This window comes from Castanea sativa, chromosome 1, assembly GCF_040712315.1.
Source record: "Castanea sativa cultivar Marrone di Chiusa Pesio chromosome 1, ASM4071231v1".
Classification (NCBI taxonomy): domain Eukaryota; kingdom Viridiplantae; phylum Streptophyta; class Magnoliopsida; order Fagales; family Fagaceae; genus Castanea; species Castanea sativa.
In genome coordinates this window covers 74,988,871-75,004,302 of record NC_134013.1, presented here as the reverse complement: position 1 = coordinate 75,004,302, position 15,432 = coordinate 74,988,871, and the positions used below count along the sequence as shown (strand labels likewise).

At 33.8% G+C, this 15,432-nt stretch overlaps 1 protein-coding gene across 1 annotated transcript; it reads right to left on the bottom strand.

The window, feature by feature from the left end:
* Window positions 1–225: 225 nt before the first annotated feature.
* LOC142622742 (uncharacterized) lies at window positions 226–12,685 on the bottom strand. Its single transcript, XM_075796268.1, has 15 exons — window positions 12,483–12,685; window positions 12,109–12,186; window positions 10,765–10,814; window positions 10,594–10,647; window positions 9,955–10,007; window positions 9,688–9,760; window positions 9,215–9,276; window positions 6,664–6,732; window positions 6,294–6,399; window positions 5,347–5,417; window positions 4,971–5,071; window positions 3,582–3,677; window positions 2,779–2,846; window positions 2,622–2,667; window positions 226–452 (listed from the first exon to the last, which is right to left on the bottom strand). Exons 1-15 carry the CDS (start codon window positions 12,663–12,665, stop codon window positions 372–374), a joined length of 1,191 nt encoding a protein of 396 aa, XP_075652383.1. The 5' UTR covers window positions 12,666–12,685; the 3' UTR covers window positions 226–371.
* Window positions 12,686–15,432: the final 2,747 nt, after the last annotated feature.

The window sequence follows — 15,432 nt, the reverse complement described above, 5'->3', positions numbered from 1 at the left end:
CCTTTTATATGTTTAAACTGTGAAAAACTGCAACTCCTTTTGTTTTGGCAATTGGCATCACAGTCTTAAAGTATTAGATCAGATAAGATCTACCAATAATTTCAAAGATTCTGTCCCGGAAAAAGTCATTAAATTCTTGACCAATGGTCAAATCACTCATAGTAAACTGATTTTGTATCAAATAATGGACAGTAAAACTATAAATCTTCCTCAGAAAGAAATAAATTTTTGCAAATGGAAAAGTTAATTCCATATATTATGAACCGTTATATAGTTCTCCCTAGCATGAGAGAATAATTTATTCATGTATGAACACAATTCAGGCAAAATATACAACCCCTAATGGTTTAGTAACTAAAAAATACAACCCCTTATGTTTTCAAGTGGTAATATTTATCAAGGAGCTTCTCAGTATACTCTCCAAAAGTAAGAGCACCATTTGATGATATCAGCTGAAAGGGAAAAAATAAGAGGGGAAGAAATTAAATAAATGACCACAATATTAATAAGTCATCTTGAATCCAAATCGCATAAGAAACTAGTCCACCCAACTGATAATAGTGCTTTTATAGTAACTATAAAGTCATATAATCAAGGAAATGGCATCTGGACAAACAGGTAATTAGCTATCTCATGGTGGACTCAAATCAAAGCATGCCTCAAATCTTTTCATCATAGGTTAAGCAAAATCTAGGTAACCCCACCCAAAATTATACCAAGTTGACTGACACCCAAAGCTTGAGACTCTAGCAATTACTTTCTATGTTCCAGGAATCTGCTTTAGGAAATTTGAGATTCTAGCAATTAATTTCTAATTTCCAGGAACAGGATTTAGGAAATCAGACCAGAGGCAAACACATGATAATTTGATACTGAAGTATATCTATCAGGGTCAAAATTCAATCATGAGTTAAGATTAGGGTCAATTTGCAGTTATCCATATTCTAGTTAAATATTACTAGAATAGTCCATACAGAACCTTTTATGCTGCAGGAATGGTATCAAAAACCTAGTCAAAAAAATTTGATGGCTGAAGTAAAAGTTAGCCAAGTCCCTGAGATAATAATGAAAGTCTGAAACAATACTGAACAATGGGCACATCTTAAATTAATCACCAAATATATTTGATGCTGCACAAATTCTAAAAGGGTATTTGAGAATCAATCAACAAGAATACCGTAGGGACATTGGGCCCAGTAATTTATAAAGGGTGGCCCAAGAATATCTTTTGGGCTAAAAGCTCAATCCGAGGACATCAAGTGATCTAAGAGTGTGTGAATGTACCTCATAAAGAAAATACTAGGTAAAAAAGCGATAGTGTCTAAATAAATATGTCCGAGGAAGATTGTGTCCTCGGATAATGAAGCCGAGGTAATAGAAGGGAAGGTTTAATATCCCCAAGCTATGTTATAGAAATTCCTATGGTTTAGAGAAGACACGGTACACGTGGAGGATAATAGAAAGGGCGGTGGAATGTCTAAGATAAAGCTGCATTAATGGAGAAATGGGACCTGAGTATGAGGTTTGAAACTTGGCCCCTGTCTCCAGAAGACTTCAGGGAAAATGGATGGGACAAGTATCTAAGCCAGCGTTATAACCATGAGGTGGAAGATGAGAAGGGGAGAAGGAGGAAGTATAAATGAGAGAAGGGACCTTCGGAAAAAGGAGAGGCTTTCTTTGGAGAAAAAAGAAAGAATAGTACATGATAAATCTGACTGTCCACAATTGTAATCTATCTTGAGAAGCAGTATTATAAACTATCCTCGAATTGTGTCCGAGGAGGAATTTTCATTCATATTCATATGAACAACTCCCTATTTGTGCCATTGGGCCCAAAACTCACTTTTCTTTGTTGTTTAAACCACTTTTAGAATCTAGATTTCAAGCTCATTCTTTACAAATTTATTGTAAAAAGGCTTTTCAAGCCCTTTCCCTTCTGATTGTGGGTCAGGAGCTCGAATTGTGTCCTTACAAATACAATATATAGAAATCAGCACCAAGCATGGATAGACAACCTAGAAACCAGTATTTAGGATTGCCTGTAATTGGCATAAAGGCATCAGAAAATCCCAATAGAAATTTTATTTATCATAAACTTGACTTTTTTTTTTAATGAAGTAGTTTTTTTTAATACAATTTTTCTTACCTATCAAAAAAAAAAATTGTCCCCCTTGGAGCGCATTAGCACACTTATATTGAATACTCGGACATAACTCTAATCCTAACTGACTTTAGGCCAAAGCTCAATTATTGAATTACAGAAACAACATTAACACTAGGAAATTAAAAAAAATAAAAATTAATAACCTAATTAACTAAGAAAACCTAAAATAAAAATCCAAGGGATCATTAGTAAAAATACAATCGACTTCTAAAATTAAATAAAACTAATTAAAATAAAATGGTCTTTATGCTCCTTGCATTAATATCCTTATTATATACTATTTTCATCTATGTTTTTTCATGATATAAAACTTCAGGGCAAAACTAATTTCTATTAAATTCTTCAATTCCTTCCTAGATAATCATCAACTGGTAACTGCCAATAGACTTTTTTACACCCCCTGAAGTTTCAAACCCTACATGCCAATTATTAAGGGATTAGTATTGAAAATACATACCTCTTTATGAATATGCACCTCCTCAGGAAAATTAAGACTTTCATCCCTACAAAACAAGATTTAACATGATTCACATATTTTGGTCAGGGTTCAATAATTGTGGCATAAGTCAGGTCAGTCAAATTTTTTTGATCTTTTGATTTATTAATAAATATACCAGTCTGGTTGCATGAATAATGCAAATGTTGAACGGTCGATACCAGTAGCCTTCTGTCCTTTAGGTGCCTAAAAACAATCAGTGACAAGACATTTTTATTGGACAATTTGACAAAAGGAACTAAACAGAAACAATAAACAGGAAATTTTCCACAATATCAACATAATTGAGCATTGGTCTAAAAGAATGGTGCAGGATATTTGGTCCTCAAATCTAATGAACAAAACATGTAACTGAATTCAGCTCCACGCCATGCTAATCACCACCTATTATAGTAGCCTAACTCCTACACCTATGGTAGAAAATGGTTCTGCCATCATTTCAAGTAAACTGGAAACTTAGTTCAAGTTAAAGAAGCAACCATGCTCCACCAACAGTATGATAGGACCACCCTCCTTATATTGATGTGTACAATATCAACAGAAACCAGACACAAAGCAAGAGATCAGGGAATTACACAGACATACATACATCAATACATCACCATGATAACATTTTAATATCATATTTAGAGAAATGAGAGATCCTCAAAGTACAGGAAGGAAATAGAAAATTTTCATGATTTTCTTTCAAAAGTGATTCAACAAATCCCATTTTCATGTCTCAGATTCCACAAAAATAACACCGTTTTGCATATTTGGAGTTGTTACATTTAGACTTAATTTCTGAAGCTTAAAAGTTAGGAAAAATAAAGAAGCATACAGTAAGATATACACCAGCATGCGCATGTACATACTCATGTATATAGCTAAGTTACACCGAAATCTTTCCAACACATACAATAATGCAATGACAGAAAGTACCTGAACACAATGAGGTGTTGCACAAAGATAACCTCTTGAAAGTATTTCAGTAGTTTCTCCAATTTGGTATGCTATGTCATCTTCTCCAAATACAGCCTAATACATAAAAAGAACCCAAGTTACTATAAATAACTATATCCATATCCAGTCCTATAAAGCATAATAGTTGTAAGTTATTCAAGTTTCCACGCCACTTATTATGAAGCATTCATCATCTGGTGGTAATTCATATAAGGCAAAGTTAAAAATTTCAGATTCAAGCAGAGAAAGGTAAGGAAAAAGAAGTTTAATGAACCATCCTGAAAAGAAGTTCTCGCTGAATTTGATTACTCTCAAACTGCACAAAACTCACTATATGCTGTATGTTAGGCAGAATTCATGGTTGAATGAAGAGAATTGATCTCAATTTTGCCTTTGTGATTCATTATGGAGCATTTTCTCTATTTTCTGATGCATTTTGTCTTCTCCAATTTCATATGCTTTTAAAGTCAAGTCTCTTCATCCTTGCCTCAAGGTCAATGGAGGAGCAACATTTGAAAATGAAATATAACTTATGTTGATTGTGCACTCCAGCTCATGTTTTCATCACTTTTTTAACTCCTTAAGGTTATTTGTATTCCAAATCACTTCAGGTTTCTTGAGACCTAGGGAATTTCTGATGCAGGACATATAGGAGATTAAAGAGTAACAAAAGGATAACAAATTTAAGCTTCACCACCTAGAATCTGCTTGCAAACCTTAGGCATCACCACCTAAGGGTGTTTGTCTTCACCACCAAACAAAAGAGGAGGTCATTCTCTACTCATAAAATCCTTGTTCAAAATCATACTACTTCCACCATTGCAAGAGCCCTAGTTTTATAGGGTTCAGGGATTACATAAATAGGGACATGCTGAAGCAAAATTGCCACAGATCAAGCTTGCTTTGAAAAACAAGTCAACAATTTCAGCTAAGCATGCATGCACCATCCACGCATGCTTCCATATTAAAATCAACAATAAATACTCTTTTGACTTTGGTACTCCTTGCATCAATTTCACTCTGAAATGTCCAAACTATCCACATTATCTACCCAGAAATTTTCAAGTCGTACTAAGTGGCTTCACTGCCTATGTTTCATGTATTTGTTCAGAATGTATGTTTTCGTTATAGCACTCTATGACATTTTATGATGCACTGATACTTTATGAAAATTTTAACCAATTTACCCTAAATTTCTACATCTTTGAAAGATCAAGTGAAGATACATGCCATCCAGCGATATTGACCAGTATAATTTCAAATAAAAGGAAAGCTACAACTCCTAGAATAAATGTAATAGAAATTTGAAACAAGCAATGATAAATATTTGTCATCATTGGTTGTCTCTTGCATTACTGGAATTCATACTTTGACAATTTGGTCAGTTCGTGTTTTAATATAAAGTCCAGCAGCACTATCAGGGCAAGGTAATTCTACACCATCTTTCATAAACATTCCACAGGTCAGACCTACATATTAAATTGAAGCAGAAATTAGACATAATGAAAGAATGACTACTCTAGTATAGGTATTCTAAGAAAATAAAATCTTTTATGCCATCAATATAATGAAGAGATTTGATTATTATGTTCATGTTAAACAACATATTGGAAATAGGAGAGAAGTAGGACAAATGCACTACACAATTATATGCCTTGTGCAAATAACAAATTAATGAGCAGTGCAGCTCATAAGCCACAGTAAGAAAGAAATGATTTAAGTGGATGAACAGAAAATTAATCACCTGTCAGTGAACCATGGTCTGTATGCCACCCGCACCAGGATGAAATGGAGTCACCATCTTGGGTACAATTACTGCAAGTTGAAGCAAAAACCAACTATTCAACCTTAGAAACACATTTTAACAATTCCCACCATTTATAAGTAATTTTTTTTAACAGATATTATCAAGCACTATTTATTATATATTAAAAAAAAAAGCCATGCCTAGTGTATTATAATTTTTTTCAGTATAAGATTTATGTCCAAAAGGACCAAAACTAGAGCTGAAAGTCATCTTTGGGGTTATTTTATTTTTTATTATTTAAAAAAAAAAAAAAAAAACTATGGAACTAACCCTAATTCTGTCTCATCAACTCAACATTAAGCCCACAAAATAAATAAAAATAAAAATTAGTCTTACACTTGGAATTTCCCGAGTGAACAACAATTTAGAAGGAAAGCTTTCGCCAATTACATGACCAATTTCTTAGGCCAAATGTTAGCCTTTCACTGCCTTTGATGATCTTTCCCGTCAAGAAATTGACATTCACTTCAACATATGCGCAGTATGCACTATCACGTTATAGGTTTTCTTTTTTTTTCTTTTTTTTTGTATCTCAGTTTAAGAACTTCACAAAACTGAGATACCATATGCGGGCCCTGCTGTAGTATCTTGCTAGAGCTTCCACCAGAAAGAAGCGCATGCTAATTTCTAGAAGATGTGTACATTACACAGTTTATAAGATATTATGCAGCCAGGAGATAACTTAAGGAAGTTTGAGTATATGTATTTGCTAATTTCAATCATGTTAATTTCTTTATCCTTCTTGATGTAGCCACATAATTGATCAAAATTCTAACTAGCCTGACAGAAAATGGTGACTACAAAATTATAAGGATCTCTTTGGCCCATTAACCTGCTATGTTGGGGGGAGGGGGGAATAGATGAGAAAGATTAAATAAAATCACCTCTCTTGTGCTGGAAAATAATAAAGCAGACGCCCTTTATGGCACCGAGAACGAAGAAGTATCTTTTCAAGGCCTTCATCCTCATGCATATTCACCCCTTTAGATACTAATCAAGTATCATAAAAAATTGAACAGGTCACTATAGATCACACCACTTTATAAAGAACAACCACCACATATTATAGTTCAAAATAGTTTAACTGGGGAGGAAAAAAAAAAAAAAGGCAAGAGCAACAAGAAAGCTATAGTTGGCAATGTGCTTGGGTAGGACTGAATGATGGTTCAAGTCAGTGCCTAGCATGGCCAAAAATGATATAAAATATAATGAATTAACCTTGATAACTTTCTGTTAATGTGTAGAAAAGCATACCGTATCGGTCGCAGTGATATGCCAGAATCAACCCAACATCAAAGATCAGCTTTCCAAGAGCTTTGAAGGCTACAAACGAACATAGATGATTATCAATCATATAATCATGCAACATTCAGGGAAACTAGGAGTTCACAAAAACTATGCATCATGAATCACTACCTCAACCTATGATGATCTGCCAAAGGATCAATAAGTGCATAAAACACATTAACTTTCTAAAACAGAGAGAAGATATAAACAAGTAAAACAAGAAAGAAGAAAACATGCACGTGAAATAAAAAAGAGTTGCAAACTGTTTATTCATAAAGTTTAGCACAGATAAACATTAAAAACATGAATTTTTATGAGAAACCTTTTTAGAGTGACACCTTCAGGGACCAGTATCTTCTACAAACACCAGCTTTTACTTAGACAAATAAAAAAGTAGTACGGAACATGCATGAATATTAACACAAGGAAAACCATATATTACATTGATTTACTAACAAACATATGACTGAGGACAATATATGACAGTCTTTTGGTGCCAAAATGACTCAGATGGTTGTAGCATCATGATAAACATGATAATGCATATTGTATCATTAGCTGGATAAGTGCCTACTTGTGGCCAACATTAGCTCGCAACAACTGTAGTTCAGAGGATCCTCAGAAGTTTTACATTTACGTATCATATGAATTGTCAAACAACATCAGAAAATACAACGACCAGTCCACCATACATGCAGAATAATTTTGAAGAAAACTGAGGTGAGTGGTTTAATATGTGGCTTTCATGTGGGGCTCAATAACTCAGGAGTGAGTATTTCACAACTTCTTTTTGATGATGACACCGAATTATTTTGCAATGCTTTTAGGGAACAACTGTTTTACATTAGGATGGCTCTGAGATGTTTCCAAGCAATTACTGGATTGAAGGTTAATGTGGGGAAAAGTGAAATTGTTCCTATTGGGGAGGTGAGTAATTTGTATGATTTAGTTAGTATTCTTCCTTGCAGGGTGGGTCATTTTCCAATGAAATATTTGGGTTTGCCTTTGGGTGCTCCATTTAAGGAAGGTTCTATTTGGAATCCCATTTTGGAGAAGATGGAAGAGAGAGTTTTGGGTTGGAAGCGACTCCATTTATCAAAGGGAGGTAGACTCACTTTGTTGAAGATTACTTTGTCGAGCCTTCCAATCTATTTATTGTTGTTTACCATCCCTAAATCTGTGGTTGATAAATTGGAAAGAATTCAGAGGAATTTCTTGTGGGGGACTTCAGAGAAGGGTTTTAAATACCCCTTGGTGGCATGGGACAAGGTTTGTTCACCCATTGAGGTGGGTGGTTTGGGGGTTAGGAGGATTGTGTGTTTTAATCAAGCATTGCTAGCAAATGGTTATGGAGGTTTGGGCATGAAATTTTTCATTTACAGCGGAGGGTTATTGCCAACAAACATGGTGAGGACAGGGGGTGGAGTACTAAAGTCAGTAGAAAGGATCATGGGTGTGGCTTATGGTGTAGTATAAGAGCAGGTTGGAATAGATTTTCTTAACATTTGGCTTTTGGAGTTGGAGATGGTAACCTTGTTCATTTTTAGCATGAATGGTGATCTGGGAGTACCCTTCTTAAATTCCTTTACCCTGATCTTTTTGAGTGCTCAGGTGATAAGGAAGCTTTTATCTTTGATGTTTTGGGCCACCAAGTGGATGGGGATCATAGGAGTTGGAACCTGAGATTTCACAGAGATTTTCATCATTGGGAATTAGAGGCAGTATTCTCTGTTCTTGATAATTTTTATTCTCGGGTTCCAAGGGGTGAGGGGAGTGATAGGTTGCATTGGTGTTTGAAAGGAAGTGGCAAGTTTAATACTTGGCCTTTTTACTAGGAGATTTGGGGTGCCGCTAATTTCTCATTTCCTTGGAATGGTATTTGGACTGTTAAAGTTCCTAAAAGAGTTGTGTTCTTTATGTGGACAGCAGCTCTTGGCCAAATCCTTAGTTGGATAATCTTATGAGGGGATTGCCATTAGTGAATTGGTGTTATATGTGTCGAAGTAATGGGGAATTAGTGGATCATCTTTTACTTTATTGTGATGTTGTCCATGCTTTGTGGGTGGATGTGTTTTATATATCTGGGATTCATTGGGTCATGCCAAGTTCTACTGTGAATTTATTGGTTTATTGGAGGAATTGGTTTGGGAGGCATGGCTTGGATATTTGGAACATGGCACCGGGTTGTTTGATGTGGATTGTTTGGAAAGAAAGGAATCAGTGTTTGTTTCAGGACCCCAAAATCTCCTTGGATCAATTAAAATTGGGTGCCAGCACACTCTTTTTGATAGGTCAAGGTGTTGGGGGTTCTTCTAATTGTTTGTCCACTCTTGAGTTCCTAGTTTCTCTTAGACCAGTCACTTCATATTCTTGTATTGTGTTTTTCTTTGTTCCATTGTGTTCATCATCGTAAACTCAAAGTTTATATTTTTCTCTGATTAGTATAATTGCACTGCTTACCTATCAAAAAAAATTTAGCATCACAATTGCAAAGAAAAAAATATCATTGAGCACATACCCACTTCAAGTTCTGGCAATGCGCTATCAGGCCATATATTTGACCCACAGTATGATGGATACCTACAAGACAGATTGTGGGTGAAAATCTGGGCAGATAGATAACCATGTTTTTTATACTCAATGTCTAAGCATGCAAACAGATCTAGAATGGATTGAGTGTTTTATAGCAACTCTATAAAAAGTGTAACACATTTCACCAAGGATAGAAAGGGGGGGGGGGGGATGTCCAGGGATGGGAGCTCCAGTTTAAGTATAGGCCTAATGAGCTTCTACCTGTACAAAAAGGGGCGAGAGAGATAATATATAAAGTTGTATATGAATAGATATCAAGAACAATATTTCCATTTTAATCATCTACTTTGCCCAAAAATTAATTGTCTCTAACCCAGCATATAAATCCACAATGATGCCTTGAGCAATGAGTAAAAGACAGAAGTACAAATAATGAAACATAATCTTAGCTGCTTTTACCTTTGGATCAGAGATGCCTCCGTAGTAGGCCTATCTAATATTGGATTTGCGTAAAAAGAGCCTTTCAACAAATCTGCACAAAAAAAATATATACATATACATAAATTACACAAATAAAACTAACAATTAAAATGATCAAAAGGTCGGAGAAATGTGACACATAATTAGGGCATACATGCCATATACTGAACCTCATGTACATACTTCATTCACAGATAAATATAAACTTCTTATAGTGTTCTGTAATTTAAGACGTAGTAAGTTTACCAGGCTTCCCAGATTCAAGCTTCTCTTTCCCATGGCTCCATCCAAAGTTGTACCTACAAGTGGATGATGAGTTATAGGAGAAGGTATTTCATGCATCCTTCCTCACACAGCCATGTGGGGCCCACACTGTGAGCGAGAGGATGCATATATCAGACGCATACGATAATTATTAGAGTAAAAGGAATGAAACATGGTAACCAAAGTAACAAAATAAATTAGCTGTAGACGTAAAAAAATTCTTACTGTAATTCTTAATTCAAGAATAATACACATCTGCAGATAGTATCCCTAGGAAAAGTGTTTAATATTATAACAGTGTTACTTACAACTATCAGGACCTCAGTTGGGATGTTTGAAAAATGTATGTAACCATGATAAATTCTAGAATCAATAAAATCAATTAATGAGAATGAGAACAATCTTTATATTTGTAGAGTAGCCAGAAAATTTACATTTTAAAAGTAACAGGTTAAAATAACCTCTTTGTCTACGTGTAGAATTACCACAGAGTGACAGCTGCAACTATATTTACTTTCAAACCAATCAAATTTAAGCCGCTGAGCGGAAAGGATTTGATAGGAAACAAAGAGTAGAAGTGAAATTTTGGAGTTAGAAGACTTTAGAAGAAAAATATATTACCTGCTATGAGGATCTTCAAGTTCCTTCTTTACCCCTTCTGGCAGGCTGGCCAATCTGAGAAAAGATAAAGAAAAATCCTATCACCAATGCAGTAAAATATTGTTTCAAATGTATTTATAATCACTCATATTTAAGAGCACCCAAATGAACAGAATATCTTGAAGCTTATACCTAGGTGAAAGACGTAAAAGATTCCGACGCAATGAAGGAAACCCTGGAACCTACAGGGAAATAAAGGTTAAACTCAAACACACAAACAAAATAATACTAAAAACTATGCGGTCTTAAATTCTATATAGAATAATCTAGCACTAAATGCATAGGTTCAAGATACACAGTTTTAGGGGAACAAATAAGAGATCTAGCACAAGCTTAACACTATAATATAAATCATAATTTGAGCAACTTCTGATTGCTAAGACAAAGAGAATTGTAGCAACTGTGTAATTAAAAACATAAAACAACAGCCAGGCATTTTTCCGGATAGCTGAAAGCTTTCACCATAATCCATGGGTCAGATACTATAGATTTATATATTGTGGCCTAGTTCATAATGGCATTATAGTTGGAGTAGTAGAGTGTAAAATTTTCAACAACAAAAAAAGAAGAAGAAGAAAATAGGCCCATCCATGGTAATAATTAAGTCCAAACCTACTGTTCCAATGTAATTGTCCAAAGTCCAAGCTTAGACTTGCAGAAAAAGTTTAGTCATACAATGTAACTGTTCCAATGATCTAATAGTAATGTTCCAATGAAAAACCTTAGCTTAGACTTGCAGACCAAACCAACTGTTCCAATGTAACTGTTCCAATAAACTAATAGTAATGTAATTCCGAGAATAATAAAAAGTTTTTCATTGGATCACAAAGCCAAATATATTAGTCATACATTGCAATAGCAAATGACACAATGACGTAGAAGATCTCCAATTAATAAGGACAATCATACATGCTTTAATTTCTCATTTCATTGTTCATCACATTTTAATTAAGTCCAAAGAAGACACCCATCTTATGTTCTCCAACCTTTGTAATGAGACACGCACTTATGAAAACAGATGAACATCTCCATTTCAACAAAGCTATCTCAAAATCATGTATACAACTATAAGTAATTACACTTTATGTTGATCCCTTAAGTTAACTTTCAAACTAGCACACAACTAGCTAATTTTGAACCAAATTTCCAATCAAATTAGGATGTCAATTCCTATAAAGCAATGCACTATACAAAAAGTGTTTTCCACTACCTATGTGACCCCCCTCCCCCCCCCCCCCTTTTCCCCAAAAAAGAATTCCATTGCACGTAAAATAGACGATCAAACGAACATGTTTGTCCCTCCAAAACAACACACTATAATTGATTGTGTCTTGGAACATATCAAATGTGCTACTCACGAATACTAATTACTCGAACACCATGATAAAAAGTACACTATAACTGCATATAAAAAAGACAATAACAAGATAATAACATAACCAAAGCAACTTAAATGCGAAACCATTTATTTCTTACATCAGTAATCGATAGAATTCCTAGCCCGTTGGGGCCGAAACCTTCTTCAATCTTCAACGACAAGTCAGCCCTCTTGTCCTGTAAAAATAAAAATAAAATAAAAAAAAAACCAATCAATTCCAAAAGTTCTTTCAATTACACCATTTAAAACAAACACACATGTATATGCAGAAATGAAAGAGAACAATTTAAATCCCACTTTAAGAGTCTCGTTTGGCTAAATTAACATGAGAGTTTGATTACTATTATTATTATTTATTTTGAATACCGAAGAACAAGAGGTATTAAGTTAAGGCAAGAGCATTATTTTTGGCTGGTTTATAGTTTATATAGTGAGGGAGCCAAACAGTGGCCAAGAGAAAATACAGACATACCTTAAGCTCTGTGTATGATATGGTGACAGTTTTGAGAGTAGGGAAGGGGGTTTGGGAAGAGCACGACATTTCCCGACACGTAATCTGGCGGGAAAAGTGGCGATTGGAGGGTGACGGAGAATTCAAACCGGCGGGAACCAGGTGGTTCTTATAGAGGAGGGAGCTTGAGAGGTGGGAACTCATGTCATGTGCTTGATTGTCACCATTTTAAATAATAAAACACAAAAAGGTTTTTAATTATTTAAATAGCATTATTCACCTGCTCGTTTTGTAATATTTGTTGGTAACTAATACTAGTAATTTAGTATATTACTACTTATCGATATAATACGTAATTGGTCACATTTCAAGAAAAAAAAAATGTAATTGGTCATGGGTTCAGTTAGTTTAACTAGCTTATCATTAGGAGTTGATTCTCAAAAGAAAAATAAAATAAAATAACTAGCTTATCATTAAGAGTTGACATCATATATTAAAACTCTCTATAATATATATATATATATATATATAATAATTGGTTATAATTCTCAACTTATTATAATCAATAATCAGAATAAACCATATAGAATGTCCTAAAATCTTAATCTATGTTTCAGTGTTTAGCTTGTGTATTTAGCTACAAATTAAAAATGCAGCTTATTTTACTATTTAGCTTATTTTTGCTACTATTTATAGGCTTCACCGCATTTTTTTAGTACTATTTATGGGTCATACTGTATAATTTTAGCTAACTTTTATCTTTATTTATTTATAGTATTTTCAACAAAAAAATTTTAATTTCAACAAAATAAACGAATCCTAAAAACACATTTACCAAAAAAATGGTAAAAAAACTTTGTACATCCTCGTTAGGAAAAAAAAAATTTTGATACTTTCTCTGTGTTAATTAGTTGAAAATGAGATACGAGTGAAAGTATCGTATTAAAATATGATATTTTACTAATAAAAAATTTCATTTCGTAAATTTCTAATGCATTCTTGTAGAGTTTTTTTTTTGGTGCCGTAGTTGGTGGTAGTTTTTGACCTTTTCCTTTTAAAGAAAAAAAAAAATGAAGGACACGGCATCTAGTTCGTTGCGTTGTGTTGCGTCTCTACGAGGGAATCCCATTCCAGTAAAAAGTCTTTTTGTTTTTTGAGAAACAAGTAGAAAGTCATTGGAGAGAACTAAGAAGTCTTTTTGTTTTTAGAGAAACCAGTAGAAAGTCATTGGAGAGACGTATAGAGAACCACGTTTTTGTAGTTACGTGTAATGTTCCCTTATTCACTTTTTCACAAAATTTAACACAACTTATTAGTAAATTATCACACAAAGATAAGAATCTTTATTTCTTTTATTTTTTAAGTTCAATTGCCACTTAAATCACTTAGCTTTAACTTCTCCCGCATCATAAATTTGAAGGATTTGAAAAAAATGATAGAAGAGTCGTGACTTCACTGACTTGTGACTGTTGTGAGTTGTGACCCAAGGCAAAGAAACTGGTATTTATCCAGTTTCATAAGGGCATAAATAAATAATAATCTAGAATTTTTTTTTTTAGGCTAAAGTACAAAATTTACCCTCTAAGTTTTACCTTTAGTTATTTCAGTCCTCTAAATTTACCTATTGTCATTTCAGTTCTCTAAGTTTCAATTATACTCAATTCAGTCTTCTGTTTACTATCCGTCAAATTGCACCGTTAACTCCCACACACTTTTATTAATATATATTTTTTGAATAATTACAGTAAACTCACATGTGGTATGATCCGTTCTTAATTTGCCTACCCATGGTTCAATTATTTACACTTTAATCACCTAAACTTCAATCCGTTACCCACCTCTGTTTAAATCAAGGGTAAAAATGTATTTTATCTTCACTTTTATGTCTTTCTCCTCTAAAAACAAAAAAAAATAACAGAAAAAACTCAAACAAACAATATCAAAGAGGGGGGTTTTGTAGCTTGGGTTCAAGAACACACCTACTCTTAGTATGAACAGTCTTGAGCCAATCAATCAAAATAAAATTTTCATATTCGCACAAATCCTAAAAAACATTTACAAAAATCCTACACTTGAAAGTGCTCTATTCTGATTTCACAAAAATCCTTTCAGATGTTAGGATTAGTGCCCTTAAATCCTATTGTATGATGCTATGTATGATATTATGTATGACATTATGTAAGACATGATGTATGACTTAATATTGTGATTAATAAAGTCATTTTATTATTATCTAAAATAATGGTAACATGAATATGTGACATTATCATATAGTCCATGAGATGCATTGTATGTGATTTATGTGAAAAATCACAGAAGATGTAAATCACAAGTTCTTTGTAAACTCAGAATTTGTAGTTCGTAGTCGGTGATGAAATTGGGCATTTCATCTGCGAAGACTATAACGTGTCAACTAAGATGATTTGTCTTGATCATGGAAGTGGAAACTTCTAGTTGATATGTTGATATGTTTTAAGAGTTAAAACATATTGAACTGGACCGCTGTGAGATTTATTATTCTCCTAACGACTGTCAAATGAATAATAAATCTCACGACTTCTATTTGCATGAACTCTTAATCCTGAGAGAATAATGGACCTGATCATGAAGTGTAGGTTGCTTTGATATATCAGGAGTGAGATCTGAAATGACGGTCAAAACCTCAGTATGTTGGGCAGCCACATTTAGTGTTGATGGAACATATATTCTCAAGATGGAATTCATAGTCTCTTGATGGAGATATAAAATATTCCCTTGAGATAAGTTTAATGGTTCAGTTATTCAGAGAGTTAGGCCTAACCACTTTAGTAAGAAATTGCTAAAGTATATATTTATGAAATTGGATTTCATAAATATATAATGAATAACTTTAAAGAATTAAACCGGGTACTTAAGGATAAGATGTAGTAATTTACAAAGTGGCAGTCTACGTTTATGACTTTGTGTTACTACGAATATTTTATGAAGGGGT

Excerpts from the sequence above, each read along its gene's own strand:
- LOC142622742 (XM_075796268.1), bottom strand. The coding sequence starts at position 12,665 with ATGAGTTCCCACCTCTCAAGCTCCCTCCTCTATAAGAACCACCTGGTT. Across the intron at positions 9,761-9,954 it reads GCTTGAATCTGGGAAGCCTG|ATTTGTTGAAAGGCTCTTTT; the intron begins GTAAACTTACTA and ends TTTTTTGTGCAG. Across the intron at positions 5,072-5,346 it reads AGACCATGGTTCACTGACAG|GTCTGACCTGTGGAATGTTT; the intron begins GTGATTAATTTT and ends TTTAATATGTAG.